Genomic DNA, 17,779 nt, shown 5'->3' with positions numbered 1-17,779 from the left:
TTGATAAGCTATTGCCATGCTCACTAGGGAATTGTTCATTCCCTTTGAAGATGGAGTTACCAAGGGAAGCTTTACAGAGAAGGTCCCACTTATGCCAAGACTTGAAGAATGGGTAGGATTTATCAGTTGAACTAGAAGGAAAGGTATTCCAGGCGAAGACATACAAGTAGAAACATGAAAGGGTAAAAAGAGCATGGGGTTTAGATTCATACAAAGCTGTATATCTGATAGTGGGCATGTAGCTGGTCAGTTGATAGTTTATTAACCCCTTTTTTTTTGAGTTGTGGAACTCTGGGAGGTTCAAATAAAAGCTGATAATCTCTCCCCTCAGAAGAGTGTGTGCAGACAAATACACACACAACTTTGTAGGCATTTTCATTGAGTTCATGAACCCTCTGTCCCAACAGACACAGAGGGTTAAATGTCCTTGATTCAATTATTTTATATATATAACATATATATATGTATATATGTATATATATATATATATATAAAACAAATGAGGAGGATTAATGACTATGTGTCACTAGCTTCATCTGCTCCAACTGTTAGTGTTACCTAAAGATTAATTCATTGAAGGCTCTTAATAAACTTAACCATTGAGTGTTTATAGTTAATCTTTTGCCTCTAAAATTTACCAGAGATTATGGGTTAATTTCCTAGATCACAATTATTTTTTCCACCTCTTTTAATTAGAGTGATTAGAATTTCATAAATACATATTTAGAATGTTAACTGAAACAATCAAGCATGGGGATAGGCCTGAGTTTCAGACTTTTTTTTTTTTTTTAATACTGAAATCTAAAGCAAACTGGGGAGTGGTGTGGCTTTTCTGTGCTGTACTGCTGTCTGGGCTTAGTCTACCTTTGCAGGTAATTAATTCCCAGCCTGCTTATTTTTTCTAGTTGGCTCTTGTTTAGCTTCCACAGAGCCCCACCCCAAAGTGCTTTATTGTCCCTCTGCTGACTATTTCTACATATGGTCAAAATCATCTCACCTTCCTGGTTGCTGACATCGGCAAATTCAGTTTGGCAAACTAGGCTCTGCTCCCAGTAACCCTTTGTTCAAGAAGTGTTATTACAAGGGAGGGTATACTGGAAGCTAACAAGCCTGTCCAATCTCTTCTATTCCTAGATATATTCCTAAGGAGAAACTCTTTGTGTATTTGGATTAACAGCCACAGGCAGGATATTAGCACTCCCAGACCTGTTAGATACTAGAACGCTGCTAATGAGCAAATAGCCCTGCCTCAATTAGTGGTTTGTGAAATATTCCTGGATATCAAATTGCTTTTGCTGCCACACTGGCTCTTGGGATGAAAAGCAACCAAGCAAAAAATTGTTCCCTTGTTGAGCACTGCCTTGTTGATCTCCTAAGTTATATCTGTAGACAGAATTTAAGTTTCTCATTTCCCAGAGCTGGGGTTTGATTTACACATGTAATCATTGTGTTGGTGTTCATGTTTTCTCTTGCGAATCTTTTCCATAGTATTGGATTATTGCCTTTTGAGACCGATTCTCTAATTATTTAAACAAGGTTATTTTAGAAACAAATTAAGAAATAAACTATAGACAGATCTAAAATGCTAAACTGCTAGTTTCCTTAGGCATAGGTGTTTATTTGGAGGTGAGGGGTAGAGAGATAGAGATGGAGAAAGGGCGGGGGGATTAATGAAATTGGGAGACCGTTTCATCCAGATCACCACTTCTAGTTTGACTCTTCCTAAATACTTTGCTTAACTTTCGAGTCACTTCAGATTGCAGCAATGTTAACCTCAGCAACTGAAAATAAAAGCTTCAATATATAACTTGGGAAGAAAAAAGTAGTAAAGGGAAGCAATTCAAGATCTGTTATTGGTATTTGAATACATTTATTGTGACAAGAATGCTGTTATAAATATTCATAAGCAAAGGCCATCTTTTTTTATCTAGGAATTGTCAAAGAGAAGATTCCAAATTGGAATGATACATCTTTTGTAAAATCTGCCACCAATTCTTGCTTTGAGAATAAGCATCTATTGTTAAATTTCTACTAACATTATAAATGGTCACAGCACATGCCACTTGATACAATCCCAAACTTTGAAATGTTTGACTTCCCAGTGGGCTGTCCCTCTCCACTGCAACCCCCCCCCCTTCCTCCAGCCTCCTAAAACACCGAAACATCCTTTGGTAAGCAATTCCATATAGACAGCTGGGGGAAGAGTATATAACCTGACCATAGCATCAGGTACATTTATTTCTAAAGTCTAATAGAGGACAGTTTTTACTGCTTGATAGTAAGAAGCACTGAGAGAGATTTTAATTGACATTCTTAACTTTCAACTCCACCTAGATAGCTAGTATCTATAGATGATGCAGAAAAGAGGTTAGGGGAGTACTTTTCAATAGTTTATTGTATTTTCTTAAATATCCTTTCTGGAATTTTCAGAAACAAAACATAAAAAAATTATATACTTTATTACAAATGGTAAACTCAGAGTGCTCCAAATCTCTTATTTACAAACAACACTGGGCAGGACACCCAAACAAACAAACAAGAAATAACTTACAAAGGCATGAAGCTGTTTATTGACAGTAATCAGCTTTCATCAAATTAAAAAATATATATATGTACATACACAGTTAACGAAGGCAGGCCAGAAAGAGTTCATCTGCAGGCTCAGCCTCGCTCACAAACCTCCCTCCAGCTGCCCCTCCCCAGCCCCCCCCCCCCACGCTTTGTGTTCTTAAGGAGTACTACAGAAGCAATCTACAGTCTCTATTGCAGTTTGTAACCCCCTCCCCCTCCCCCCTTTAATACTGAATGAGATCGAATGTTAGGTCCATGCAGTTCTTGGTCAATGTTAACGAAAAGTCTAACGTTCCGTTCGCGCGGGGACAGCCCATCCGCAAAGCCGGGCAGCCCGCAGGCGGCCGCTCCCTGGCTCCACGCCAAGGGAGGGCGCGCCAAGTCCTTCCCACTCGTGCACACTGGGGGCGCCGTCAGGACGCAACCCAGTCCAACTTGGATACCCTTGGCTTTAGTTCTCGGACACTTCTTTTTTCTCTCCGTCGCAACTTGTCAAGTTCTCAAGTCTGTCTCTGTTATTTTTTTTCTCCTTTGCCCCTCAGCCCCCAACAGTCTCTCTTCAAAACGTTTGCAACTGCTGCGTTAGCATGAGTTGGCACCCACTGTTAACGTGGTTCATGACTTTCTGTTTAAGCTGTGCCACCTGTTCCCTGAGCATGTTGGCCGTGGACGCCAGCTCCGAGTTCTGAGCTTTCAAGGTTTTCACTTTTTCCTCCAGCCGGGCGATTCTCTCCAGCTTCCTTTTTCGGCACTTGGAGGCAGCGATGCGGTTCCTCATGCGCTTCCTCTCCGCCTTGATCCGCTCCTGGGACTCCATGTCGATGGGGGACAGGGGCGGCGTCTCGCCGGGCATCTCGGGCACTGTCTGAGGCTCCTCCTTCAGGGCCTGCAGCCGCGGGTGCTGCACCGGCATCTGCTGGGGCAAGTGGTGGGGCGGCTGCGGCGGCTGCTGCTGCTGCTGGGGTTGCGCGGGAAAGGCCAGGCCGGCCGCGCCGTAGGAGGGCGCCCCGCCACCGCTGCTCAGCGCTCCGGGGTTGAAGTTGCTGAGGTTGGCGTAGACCGGCGGCTCGCTGTGCAGGCTGGCGCTGAAGCCGCCGCTGCCACTGCCCCCGGCCACCGAGGCCACGGCGGGAGCCACCATGCCCGCCCCGCTGACCGGCTGCGCCGCCGACGTGACGCTGGGAAGCGTGTTCTGGCTGTGCAGCTCGGCCAGGGCGCGCACGAAGCCCTCGGCGAAGCCCTCCTGCTCATCTGTCACGTTCTTGGGGCACAGGAACTGGGTGGGGGTCGGCGTGGTGGTGATGTGCCCGTTGCTGGACTGGATTATGAGGCGCTCCAGCTCGGGCGACGCCAGCTTGAGCAGCCCCACGTCGGGCGAGGTGAGGAGGTCCGAGTTCTTGGCGCGGAGGTGCGGCTTCAGGCTCCCCACTGGGTCGGCCAGGTTAAGGGTCATGCTCTGTTTCAGGATCTTGGGGTTACTGTAGCCATAAGCTCCGCTCTCGGACTGGAGGAATGAGGCGTTGAGGGCATCGTCATAGAAGGTCGTTTCCATCTTTGCAGTCATAGAACAGTCCGTCACTTCACGTGAGGTTAGTTTGGGCTGCGCGCAGAAGTTTCGGAGCCGCAACAGCGCTCTGGCAAGCGGGGGACACCCGCGTCCCCCCGGGCCTTGGGCAGGGAAAGTTTCTCTAAGAGCGCGCGCACCCGCTGGCAGTCTTCCCCGCTGCGCCCTCCTCACCAACTCGCTCCTGGGAACGCAGGGTTAATTAAGATGCCTCCCGCACTCTTACTTGTCGGCTCGCGCGCGCTGCCCGGCTTTGAAAAGTCGCGGTCACTCACTGAGCGCTCTTCGGTCGCAGCGGTTCCTCGGAGCCCGCGGACGAACACACTTGCCGGAGCGGCGGCTCTCCCGGAGGCGCGGATCAGTGCGGACCCCACAGTGGCCGGCCAGCGGCGGGTCTCGGCCGCCCGGACTCCGACGACTTGTCCCCTCCTCCGCTGCGAGGGGGAGGGGGCGCCCGGCAGCCGCGGCTCGCGCTCGCCCAAGTTCAGCAACCAGTGCGAGCGAAGCTGAGCGCACGTCCTTCTTCTCTCGCGCGTCTCTCCAACGCCTTTTGGTCTTTACCGCCGCCGAGCAGCCTAAGGCTCAGGAAAGGCTTGCAAAAGTTCGCTCCGGGACTCTGGGCCACTTGGCCCCGGTCCTCCCGGCCGGGAAAGTTCTCTGCCGCTGCAGCCGATCGCCGACTTCCCCCGGCTGGCGCGTGGGTACCGCTGCTCTCCGCCGCTGTCAGCAGCGCCTGGGCAGCGGGGTTCTTCTCTCGGGGGCAGCTGGAGACCAGGTTCTCCCGGCACTCCTCGAAACACCAGCCCGAGAGCCACAGGCGCTAGCTCCGGGCAGTTGGAGAGAAGATGGAAAAGAAAAGATTTGCAGCTCGGACTCTACTGCCGTCCTGGCTGGCTGTCTGTGTCTGTCTGTCTGTCTGCCTGAGTCCGCGCACCTCCACTCCCGCCTTGCTGCTTCAGCCACACTCAGTGCAACTCTGAGCCCTTATCCAGCCCGAGCTCAACACTTATCTGCTACCAGTCAACCCCTAAAAATAGCCCATGATGTCACCCCAAGGCTTTCCCATTGGCTCGCGTCGCTCTCAGGGGGGCGGGCCCGCCCGTCGCCATGGAGACTCCGCCCTAGAAGATTCTTCTCTAGGCCCGCGGAGGCTCACGGGATGAGGTAATGCTCCGCTGCCCTCCTACAGTCGGGCCCTTCTTTCTCCTCCCCTCCCCCTGCCGCACGCCTCTCGGCCCTCTCTTCCCCGGTCCCCTCCCCGGGCCGTTTTTCCCGGCCCGCCCGGTGCATTGTGGGCTGACGTCTTGGGGTTTGACTGTCTAGTGACGGTGGCTGCTGCGAGCGGGCGGACGCTCGCAACGTCTCTGGAGGGGGGCTCAAGTTCACGGCTCCGGACGGGGATGCAGGGGATGAGGGCACCCGGGAGGCCAGGGAACCCGGCCAGTTGTTGGGGGCCAAGGGTGCGGGCGAGGGGTGGTTGGGGTTTCTCCACTTGTGGGGCTCGAAGTCATCCGCCGGCGTCCGCCACCGCGCGGGGCAGGAGGCTGAGAGTCCAAGTCCGCGGTCCCCCCCCCCGTGCACTTCCGGGGGACAGGAGCACCGCCCTTAAGGTGGTTCTGCGACGTTCCAGTTGGGGGCGAGCCTAAGGGCGCTTAAGTTTGGGGGCGGTCTCGCGAGAGTCAGTCCCCCAAGTTGAGAACGCTCGGAACTTTGTCTTGGTCAAGTTCAGGAGCGATAGTCCGCGGGGTCGTCTGGCTGCTCCTAGAAGCCGAGAGATTTGTATTGCCCGAAACTGAACGCTCAGCTGAGTCTCCGTTGCACCTCTCTTCACCCGGACCGCGGGGGAAGGGGCGCGGGGGTTCACAGCTTTGCCTCGGAGGGGCAGTTTTTATAGTGAGCGCAATTAGTGGGTAACAGGGTCCAGATGGGAACAAGCATGTAGGCAATCCGAAACTCAGGGAAGCCCGGTGTTAGTATACTCCCCCTCCCGCCCCCGGACAACACGCACACGCTTAACACAGCACGCTCAACACACAGGCGCGCGCGCCAACACACACACACACACACACACACACACACACACACACACACTCACTCACTCCATCTGCGCCGTGTTGCTTCCGGGAAAACAAGCTCAGAAGGCCGCGGACGCTCGCATAAAGTCACGCAGTAGAACTCGGAGCCCGGGTTAGAACCTGGACTTCAAATCTCTGCACTCTGGGCGGGGTGATGGGCCCATATCCTGGGTAGCCTCTAGGAAGCGCTAGACACATGTAAGTGGTTCCTTTTCCGCGGTTATTTTATCTTCCCCCCGCCCCCCACTCCTTAGGGACGAACGTCTGTGGTGGAAAGAATCTTTAAGTCGGGAATCCTGGTTCTTTCGTGGCCAGGCTGCCACAGTGCAGAGCGAGGAAATCACGGAACTTCTCAGAGCTTCTTTTCCCTCATCTGCAAGTGGGGCCGGTGCCGTCCACCTCCCTGGGTTGCCAGGAGTTACTGTGACAGGGTCGCCTGCGGGACTAGGGAGGTAGTGGCCAAACAGCCCGCTTCCCTCCCCTGCCTCGCAGTTTCCATCCTCACAGAAGTCTGGATGGAATGCCAGGATATAAGAGTGCGATTTGGCAGGACCAGGTGTACTTTCCTGTGAGAAGCATCAGGGGGAGGAGGAGGGGAGAACAGGGTTAAAAGTCAGCTCTTTCCTAAGCCTCTGTCTAGAACTGGGGCTTGAAGTTGGACCTGCAGCAATTTAAAGTTCTTAAGTTCTAAATTCGGACTTCACTGCCTCTGAACTTGGAATTCAGCCTTGGGTTCATTGCCCCCAGCCCTAAGATATTTGAGGCTTTGAGTGTTCAGAAACCAACAGCAGCTGGTATCAGTGGGAAACCTGCCAACTTTTCTTCACTCCGGGCACTCACCTAGCTTTCAGTGATCTGCAGAGGGTAACTGAAAGCCTACTGTGAGCCAGGCACTGAATTGGGGTGGGGGTGGGGTAGGTATACAGTGATGATAAGATCCAGTTACTTCCCTCAAGGGGAGAACATTCTCCCTCTGTCTGTTGCCCTGAATCATTTTCTGTTGTAATAAGGGAGCTGTTGTTCTAAATTTTTTTATAACAGTAATAAAAATAAGTTTCATGTATTAAACACTTATCTGCCAGGCATTCTCCTAAGCAATTTAAATATGCTGTTTTCTCCCCACAGCCGTCTTGAGAGACATATATTATTATCCAGATTTGACATGTGAGGAAATAGGCCCAGAGAGGTTAAGTATCCTTCTTCAGATCACACAGGCAGCTGGAAATTGACTTCAGTCTGTGTTATATTCCCTTGTATTTTCTCTACTCTGGCAAACTTTCTTGTAAAGTATTAGCTATCTTCAGAGGAAACAGCGCTTGTGGCACAGAAGAAATTTTCTTTCTTTATCCTCTGATTGTAACTCCGTTCAGAGCTCCTGTATTTAGAAATTTCAAGACTTAGGGCTTTGTGTAAATATATATCTTTTGCCTAAGGTTCTGTGTGTTCCTCTGTGCCTCATGTGGTTTAGTAGGCTGATCTTCTCCTTATGTTGAGAAATAGCATATTTCATCCAAAAAATAACAAAATCTGTTCATGTTAACGCCCCTGCTTGGAAACCTTCATTGGCTTTTCCTTACAACCCGGAGAGTTCCAATTCCTATGCCTGGGAGAGGGTGCTTTTCACAATCTAACTCCTTCTCTCTCCAGCCTCATCTCTCACTCCCAGTTCTGTCAGAAAAGGTAGTGTTATGCTGCTCTAACAAACAACCCTAACATATCAGTGGCTTTTTCAGTGAAAGTATATCATTCCTGCTACATGCCCATTGTAGGTTGGCATGGGAGCTCTGCTCATTGTAGCTACTCAATGGCTCAGGCTGAAGGAGGCTTCATCTTGATAACCCTTTTCACAGCTATCCTGATTGTGGGGAAGGAACTCCAAACATCATGGCTGTCAGAGCATCCACCTGGAAATGGCACACATCACTTCTGCTCATACGCCATTGGCAAAAGCAATAACAAGGTGATGCCTAACTTTAGATCACTGTAATCCTACCTGGAGTCTCAAAGGGCTGTCCAGGAACATTTGGGGAATAACACTAAAGACTCTTGTCTCCCTTTCTGTTCACCAAATGTTTGGTCTACTCGCCTTCCCCTGGCGAAACTCCCTCATTCTTTCTTCAAGGTAGGCAACCTTGACCCATCCAGTCACAGCACCAAGCTGCCCTGTCCATTGTTTTCCTTGACTCCTGGATTTGCCCTTGGAGAGTCTTCCTTTTCCACAGCTAAAGCAGGCATTGGAAAATATGCTTTTAAATAAGCTTTTAAAAGTTGGGGAAATGCAGAGTGACATTAAGTCTTGAATATGTATAGGTAGGCTTCTTATCTAACTGGTATAAGATTTCCATGTGCCAATAGCCACAAAGTTCTTTTCCAGACATATTTCTTTGGTTTGCCATATCTCTTTGCTTTCCTGCTCTGCTGCCTGTTGACTCCCCTCTCTCTCTCTTTTGCTTTCTCACTCTTTTGCTCTTCACTTGATTTTGAGCACTTTGGGCTTATTGGGTGTTGGTGGGAGAGTTACACAGGAGAGTTATACCTTTCCTTTTTCCCAGAGCCATTTTGTCCAGGAAAGCATATGCTGGGTAAGATCATAAATATCACAAGGTTCATACCTTGTGACTTGATCCTTACTTCAAAGCTTAGTTTCTTCAAGGTCCTTTTTTACTAAAAGCATTTCTTGATTTTATGTTTTATTAGTTGGGATTGGGAAACAGTTGCCTCTTCTAACCATGTAAATCCCTGAATTTATAGATTTTCTCTATTCTGATTGCAAGCAGGCCAAAGTTTTCTGAGCTCATCTTTGAATAGCTCATAGTAACTTTCAGAATGCATACAACAGCCACCAACACACATTACTCACTTTCTGTTTTACAATCGTTTGTTTTAGTTCATCAGGTTCATGAACTGCCTTGTACATTGTCACAGGTGATACGTTCACCAAATAGAACACCATCCCTTCAGCTTCTGAGAGCAATGTTCTTAGTATCAACCTCTAAATGATTGTTTAATTTTATTGTTGTTATGCTTATTGTTGTTATAGTACCCAACATCTAGGAGCCAATTTTTAGTCAGTATGGTTTAGGTTATGGCTGCCACAACAAACAATCCTAAAATCTCAGTGACTTAAAAAAGAAACTTTATATTTTGCTCATACTATATGTTCAAGTTCGTGGGACTCTGCCTAATATGCTCACTTAGACACCTAGTCTGAAGAAGGTTTCATCTTGATTCATGCTTCAACAATGGATGATTGTGGAAAGAAAGCATGGTGAATTCACACTGGCTTTAAAAGCTCCCTCCTAGGAATGACGCTATTTATTGCATTTACATATTATTGGCTAAAAATAGTCACATGACCATATCTTACTTAAAGGTTGCAGGAAAGTACAATCCTACTAGGTACCTGGAAGTCAAAGAGCTGGAAATGCACACTTCGGTATACTCTAGGCTATGCTGTGGTAGCAATCAAAAAATTGTGCTGGGTTATAATCACAGAATTGTTTCTCATATTGCATGTCCACTGATGTGGTTTGGCTGTGTCCGCACTCAAATCTCACCTTGAATTGTAATAATCCCCACATGTCAAGGGCAGGGCCATGTGGAGATAATTGAATCATGGGGGCAGTTTCCCCCATACTGTTCTCATGGTAGTAAATAAGTCTCATAAGAGCTCATGGTTTTATAAACAGGAGTTCCCTTGCACAAGCTCTCTTGCTTGCCACTATGTGAGATGTGCCTTTGCTTCTCCTTTGTCTTCTGCCATGATTGTGAGACCTCCCCAGCCATGTGAAACTGTGAGTCCATTAAACCTCTTTCCTTTATAAATTTCCCAGTATCAGGTATGTCTTAACTAGCAGCGTGAGAATAGACTAATACATCCACCATAAGTTGGCTATGTCTCTGATTTACACACGTTATCTTTGCTCAAAGACCCTGTTCATGAAGCAACCTCTTTCTAAAACATTATTGATTGTCATGGCAGAGAGAAAAGAGCATGGCTCTTAAAGCTTATGCTGAGAGCAATTTACATGGCCAAGCCTGGTGTCAGTGAGGAGGGGCAGCAAGTATTTTTGAATGGTAATGCAGCCTACCACACCCTGCACTCCACATTCCCTCCATTCCTCTGAGTTGCTGCCACCCCAAACATTTTCCATCCCTCTGACAGTTTCCTGTCTTTGCATGTACTTTTATTCCTAATCAAAAGGCCACCTGGCAAACTCCTAGTTACCCTTCAGGAGCTAGCTCAAATAGTCACTACCTCTGAAGCTTTCCCTCACCCCACCTCCTGCTTCACTTCAAATAGTTATTATCCTCATTGACTGTCACCATACTGAGTATACACCTGAAGTAGAGAATGTTTTTCACATGATCTTGTGAATGTCTTCTTAAATCTCTGACTCCAAATCCAGCAACTGTGTCTTATTCTTATTTTGTGTGTCCAGTGCTTAATACAGAGCCTGGCATATGGAAGCCTAGAAGGTGGTCAGCAAATGCTTGTTGATGGATTTTTTTTTAAAAAAAATAGCTTTTTCCATGGTGGAATGAAGGGAGTGTTTTAATGATTGAGTAGCAACAGTATCTTGCTTTAATACATAATACAGGAAAATGCCAATTCCCCTGCCGAAGCCTCCTTAAAGGCATTTTATTAGCCTGAAATAGCTAGGACTTCTCATCTCACTTTTCTCCAGCCACACTGCCTATGGCTGAATCAATCAGAATAGCCTAAGTTAAGCTGCGATTAAAAATATTTCCAATATTTCCAAACCTCAGTGACTTAAGATAGTAAGCTTTTTTTTCTCTTGTTCCTACATGCTTATATGCTATCATTAAGACTTTTTCCCCAGACCTCAGTGTCTTAAGAAATAACGTTTTTTCCTTGCTCCTGCAATGTGTCCATCAAGGGTTGGCAAGCGCTCTGATCACATCACCTTTCTCTAGAACCCAGGCTGATGGAACACTCACTTTCAGGAACATTTCAGATCTCATGGTAGAGACAGCCTCAAAGGGCCTCATCTTAGCAATTAAATGTCTTTGTCTGAAAATGGCACATGTCACTTCTCAAACATTCATTGACTTAAACTAGTCTCAGGGCTCAGCCTAGCCAAGCCACAAGGGGACGAGGAAGCACAATCGTTTGGTGACCAGCCCTAATGGCTCCCACACTAGCTTTCATTTGTTCCTCAAATAAGACAAACTATTTGTTGTCTAAGAAACTTCATAAGAATCCTCTTACCCCTTTTTTATTTTTTGGCCAATTTCTGTCTTTCTTTGGATGTTAGCTTAAATGACAAAGAGGCTTCCTGTGATTTTTCCCAATGTGCCCTCTCCATGTAAATTAGATTTCCTTCTTATACTCTCATAAGTCCCTATAATTTTTCTTTATAGTTATTGGGATTTGTGAAGGATTATGGATAACACCCCTTTCTTGCCTCTGGAGTAAAAGCCATCTTAAAGAATCACATTTGGAATTGGGAGTGGTCACTAACATCAATGGGTTCTCAATTCTAGAATCGACCTTCCTTTACCTTCAAAATTTATAAACCTGCAATGATACATTCTCATGTCCACTGTTATATGGGTATTTTTCTATCAAAATAAGTGTTTTAAGTGTCCATAAATCAAAATTGCCTGGTTTGGGGATCACTTGAGAAGATTAGGTACTCCCTTACCCACTGTGGCAGAAGGACTACAAAGTTTTCACCAAACCCTTCTTCTTTTCCCCTTGTATGTATAGATAGACTACATTTCCTGGCCTCCTTTCTGAATAGCTGTGGCTGAATCTAATCAATACACAGAGTGAATGTGCTGTGTTTCACTTACAGGCCTTGCTCATAAAACCGCCTCTCCCCATCTCCTGTTCTCTGTGACTCCAAGGTCATAGAGAAGGGCAGAGCACAGATAGAAGGAGTCTAGATCTCTGAATGACCATGTGAAAGGCTTCTTATTGACCAGAAATATTCTCAATAGGATTCTGATGGAATAAGGAATCAATTTTATTGTGTTGAGCCACTGAGATGTTATAGCATAGGTGTTAAACCTGCTGCTATTTTATTTCCATTGGTGCTACAGGATACCCTCAGTGAAGAAACAAATGTGGAACTGAACTTAGGGGTTTTTTCCTGTCATTTCTAGTTGGAAGAAAATTAATGGAGGAGGCAGAAGAAAAGAATATAGCATTTAATCGTGCTGAGATTCTTTTTACAATGCTTTCTTCCCATCTAATTTATAAACTTCATGAGGCAGGTTACCATGTCTTACATACTCTTCCATATTTAATCTTTCAGTGGGTATTTATTGAGAATTGTCAGGTGCTTTGGGGATTTCAGAAGAAATATAGATAGCACATATTGTTTAAATTGTTACTCATTTATTCAAAACATTTTGAACATTTACTTTGGGACAGTCATTGGTAATCATTGTTGAACAAAAGCTGTAGGACCTGCCCACAAGTTGGGGTCTGGCAAGGAAAATGGAATAAAGAGATAAGACTAGTCCAGTATGGCAATGTGATGAAAAATAAGGAACAGGATTCTCTGGGTGCCCTAGGGGAATCGGACAAGGATTAGAGTCAGAGAATTGTCGTCTTGGAAGCTGATGAACTGAGCCCTCCGGGATGAGCAAGAGTAGCGAGAAGAGGCAGTGGAGAGAGAAAGAATATTCTGGGAAGAAGGAGTGCAGGTACAAAGGCCTGGATGTTATTGAGTATAGGGCATGTTTGGAGGGACAAAAAGGTAAACTGGAAATGAATAATGGAGAGAATGAGCCTGAGAGGAGGATCATTGTAATATATGTAAGTATATACTTAATTAATGCATTCAGAAGGCTTTGTGTGATGTACAAGTATAATATGTAATATAGGCATGCATTTACCTAGAAGGAAATATGGCTGATTAACTATCAGAATGTCAATAGTTGTGATTTTGGGATAATCTCCACTTTCTTTCTTATCCTTCCCTTTGTTTTTTGAGACTGAGTTTCACTCTTGTTGCCCAGGCTGGAGTGCAATGGCACTATGTCAGCTCACTGCAACCTCCGCCTCCCAAATTCAAGTGATTCTTCTGCCTCAGCCTCCCAAGTAGCTAGGATTGCACGTGCCTGCCACCATGCCCAGCTAATTTTTGTATTTTTAGTAGAGATGGGGTTTTACCATATTAGCCAGGCTGGTCTTGAACTCCTGACCTCATGTGAGCTGCCCACCTGGGCCTCCCAAAGTGTTGGGATTACAGGCATGAGCCACTGTGCCTGGCCAACTTCCCTGTTTGTTTTAAAATTCTCTACAAACAAACATGTATTATACTTGTAATTTAAAAAAATCAGAATACATGTTCTTTTTCTTATTAGTCGTGACTGCACCTGCTGTCCCTCATTGGATCCTCACAGCAGTCTTCTGAGCAAACAGGTCCAGAGCTGATACATGGTGAAGCTGGAATTAGACTGCCTAAGGTCCCATTTGTTCTACTTTCCTTTCCATTTCACCTGCCTTCCCTGCAGTTTTCTAAGTAGCAGTAATGGCTTTTCTTGGAACTACTGCCTTTTAGCACAGTGTTGCCTGTTTGCATGTATGTAGTTTGCAACCTGGAGAAACTGGGTCAAAGTTCTTATAATACTGACCTACCTAGGAGGCTTCCCACACACAAAGGATGGTCTACTGGGCTATGTAGACTTATCTTTTCTGTGATACCATCCTATCCTTTGCCAGTTATTTCAAACTTGAGGAGGAGACTATTGATAATTTTCTAAAATACAGTTATGGAGGTGATTGTTCCTGATTATTTTATCAACCCACATCTTTATTGGCTAGCATGTTGGTGCTTAACCAAACCAGTAATGATGAATATTTGTAATGAATGACAAAGCACTTGGAAGTCTGGAAACATTGTGTTTGCATTCTCTAAATCATGTTGTGGCAACAAACAACCTCCAACATCACAGAGGCTCAAAATTTATTTCATATGCATGTTAAATTTCCATGCTGATTTAAACCTTAGCTCTTTACTTCGAAACCAGGGTGGAAAGAGCAGTCTCTGTCTGAGATATTGCTGGCATATGTTACAGAGAAGGGTGAGAGCTGTCACCATGGGGTGGCTCTTAAGGTTTTACCTATGGGCACTTCCACTTACCTTTCATTGGCCAAATTGTGTCACAGTGTCACAAAACCAAGCCTGAGATGGGGAAGAAGAGAAGGCTTGATAGGGAGGGATCACAACTACTTTGTAAACACTTTCAGTTCTCTGAGTCTCAGTTTATCTGTAAAATGGAAATGAGTCAAATATATTATGGACTAGTCAAACCGTGGAATATCATGTAGCCATTTTAAAGCTGAGCTAATTGCCCTTATAAAGATGAGTTGACCTAGAAGAATGCCCACGATGTAGTATTAAGTGAAGAAAAGCAAGCTGCAGAGTAATGTTCACAGCATGGTCTCATTTCTACACAAATTAAAACAACTATATCTGAGTATATCTGTTTATGTGAGAATATTAATAAAAATAGCTGATGTTTAATGAGTGCTTTCTTCATATGCCCAGCACTATGCTAAGTGTTTTTTTTTTTTTTTTTTTTTTTTTAAACATGGTTTTTTTTTTTTAATCCTTGGAAAAAAAAACAGAGAAAGGAGCAGAAAGTTATATACCAAATGGTTATCATTAGTAACCTTAGTTGGGGGTGGGATTAGAGAAAATATTTTGTTCACTTAAAAAATTAGATTTCTGTAAATTTTAACTTGTCACAATAGGTAGATTAATTAGCTCTTCTTGTGAAACAAACCATCACAAAATCTGAGTGCTGTACAATGTTAAGCAGTTTATTTTCTGCTCTTTGGTCTGCAGATCAGTTGAGGTGGCTTCACTTTTCTAAGGCCCCATTCGGTCTTTACTCCTCCCCATTGCAGCTGTCACCCCTGCAGTTTTCTAAGTAGCAATGACGGCTTTTCCTGGAACTGCTGACTTTAGTGCAGTGGTGCATGTGTGTGTAGTTTACAACCTGGAGAAATGGGGCTGAGGGTCAAATTCTGGTGTGCTCTATGTGTCTCATTCTAGAACTCATCCTGGAGAGGTCAAATCTACCATGAGCATATTCTTCTCAGGGGAGAGACTGGGGTAAATGGAAGCATGTGAAACTTTGTAAGGCTTGGAACTGTTATGTTGTCATTTCTGTCCAGATTCGATTGACTGAAGCAAGTCTCATGGCTAAGTTCAGTATCAGTAGAGCTGGGAAGTCATGGAGGTTGCAGAAGGAGATAGTGAATATTGTAATCTATTACAATAAGCATAAAGCAATTTATTAGTTAAGAAACAGAAACAAAAACAAAAAGAAAAACTAATAAAGTGAAGAAAAGAGAACATTTACTAGCGATAGTTTAAATGGTGTTTGATATATTGCAAAGCTGCATAATGCATTTCTTAAAAATACAAAGTCCAGACGTAAGGTTATAATAAGCACAGTGATATTAACATGGACATTTAGTTAACCAGAGTAGTCACTGTCTAGTAGGGCAGGTACGAATTTACACCAGCTTGGCTCATGCGATCTGTGGTGTGACATTCTAAGCATAATCCAGAGACTTTTTAATGGCAATGTGTACACGTTACTGCTACTTGTACGGCCATCTGAAACCCAAGGAACCGAAATCATGAAATCACAGACTTTCAGACCTGGAAGCGTTCTAGTGCCCATGGTAGACATGTGCCTCCTAAGTTACAGGAATAACTGCTTTTGCCAGTTATAGTCATTCTCTCTATTGGATGTGTCTTACATTGCTGGAAAATGGTTATGGAAATCAAAACTCTCTCATTTAAATAATGAAGACACTGGGCACTCCAACCATAACTTACTTGAGTGACATAGTAAGTTAACAACCAAAGATGAGATGGAAACCGGGTGTCTTGAGTCATCCCAGGGCCTTTTACTTTGTTTCTCTGTAAAACACAAACATCAAGCATGTGGATCATTTGAGAATATTCACTAGGCTCTCAAAACTTCCACTACTCTCTTAAAAAAAATGTATGACTTCTTCTGCTTCCTTTATTCTAAGAGAAACCTAGCACTTCTTATAGCAACTACCACAGAAACACCAAATGACACAGAATATTGAAATAAAGGGCAGCATGTTAAATTTCTTAAAATACTGCATGTGGAATTGGGTTTGTTTTAATTTCCTTTTTACTCTAAATAATTTAGAAAATATCTGCCAATACACCTTATGGGAATCAATCACATACATAAAAATGTTTTATTAAGAAATCTGTTAGGATTAAGATTTGTGTTTCTCAAGTTTCAGTCACTTACTAATCATTGTTTGCATTTTGCTATATCTACTTACATGTCTACGATCAATTTATTTAATACTTTTCTATAAATGGACTCACTTTTTTAAAACTCAAAGACATTTTATATGAGATGATGAGTACTATTGTAAATAAGTAACAAGCATCAATTGCTGTAAACATTTAGACGACTATAAATATAATTACAAAACCATAAAATAAATTTGTCTATCTACCACTGAAAGCCATCTCTTATTCTACAACTAACAGGCCTTTTTCACTGATATGGTGAAACGTATGGATGGGCTTTGGAATCCGGAAGACTTGGGTTTGAATGTGAATTCATTTCCTTCCCACTAGTGTAATCTTTGGTTATTTCCTTAAATGGCTGACCACCAGCTTCTCATCTGTAAGGAATAATAAAAGCTCTCTCATTGTGTGTGTGTGTGTGTGTGTGTGTGTGTGTGTGTGTGTGTGTGTGTGTGTGTTTACAAAGCATCTAGTGTTATTCCTGGCTCGTAGTAGGAACTCCAAAAAATTGGTTACCTTTTTCCTTTCTTCCATATTTATTTTTCAAAATGACATTCATGAATGATATTATTAGATAGATGAATGATATGGGGGAAGTATTAATTTTTCCCAGAATTACTTACTGTTTTATTGCCTACCATGTGCTAGGAACTGTGCTAAGTGTCATGGGTAAAATAAAGGGTGAATAAATGAACTTGGAGTTGAAGACTTGGATTCAAGTTCTAGTTCATCTCCCATGAATAAGTCATTTAATGTGTCAGAGCCTGAGTTTTCTCATCTGAAAAGTGAATGTGGTGATTGACATTTAAATCAAAGAACTTATGTAAGGAATGCCATGATAGCTTATGGGAGAGCCTTTGGTGAACTGATGGAGGGATTTCTGTTGTAACTTTATATACAGGTTCCTGAAATAGTTTGTGTTTTATAGAATTGTACATTAAAAATAACAGGACTTTTGCAAAAATAGAGTTGGGAAGACCACAAAAACCTGTACAATATTATGACCATGATGCTAAGATTAGGAAATTTATCCTAATGAAAATAATAGAGCTAAGAAGACCTGTTAAATTTTGAATAACTAAACAGAAACACAAATGTGTATGTGCTACAGCAAATTTAGGATTGTACCTTAAAACTAGTGAAGGTTGCTTGATGGAAGGTTTAAGGAAGGGATGAGGCTGCTTAATTGTAGCACCAAGGGCAAATGGTCAAAGATGGGAAAGCACCATGCCGAAAGCTCTTCAAAGAAGAAGCATGTAGACAAAGAGCCCAGC

General features: G+C 44.2%; 1 protein-coding gene across 1 annotated transcript; it reads right to left on the bottom strand.

The window, feature by feature from the left end:
* Positions 1-1,850: 1,850 nt before the first annotated feature.
* JUN (Jun proto-oncogene, AP-1 transcription factor subunit) lies at positions 1,851-5,111 on the bottom strand. Its single transcript, XM_032296844.1, has one exon. It carries the CDS (start codon positions 4,133-4,135, stop codon positions 3,131-3,133), a length of 1,005 nt encoding a protein of 334 aa, XP_032152735.1. The 5' UTR covers positions 4,136-5,111; the 3' UTR covers positions 1,851-3,130.
* Positions 5,112-17,779: the final 12,668 nt, after the last annotated feature.

This window comes from Sapajus apella, unplaced genomic scaffold (assembly GCF_009761245.1).
Source record: "Sapajus apella isolate SASKATOON/1434 unplaced genomic scaffold, GSC_monkey_1.0 scaffold36, whole genome shotgun sequence".
Lineage (NCBI taxonomy): Eukaryota > Metazoa > Chordata > Mammalia > Primates > Cebidae > Sapajus > Sapajus apella.
This window is presented reverse-complemented; position numbering and strand designations above follow the sequence as displayed.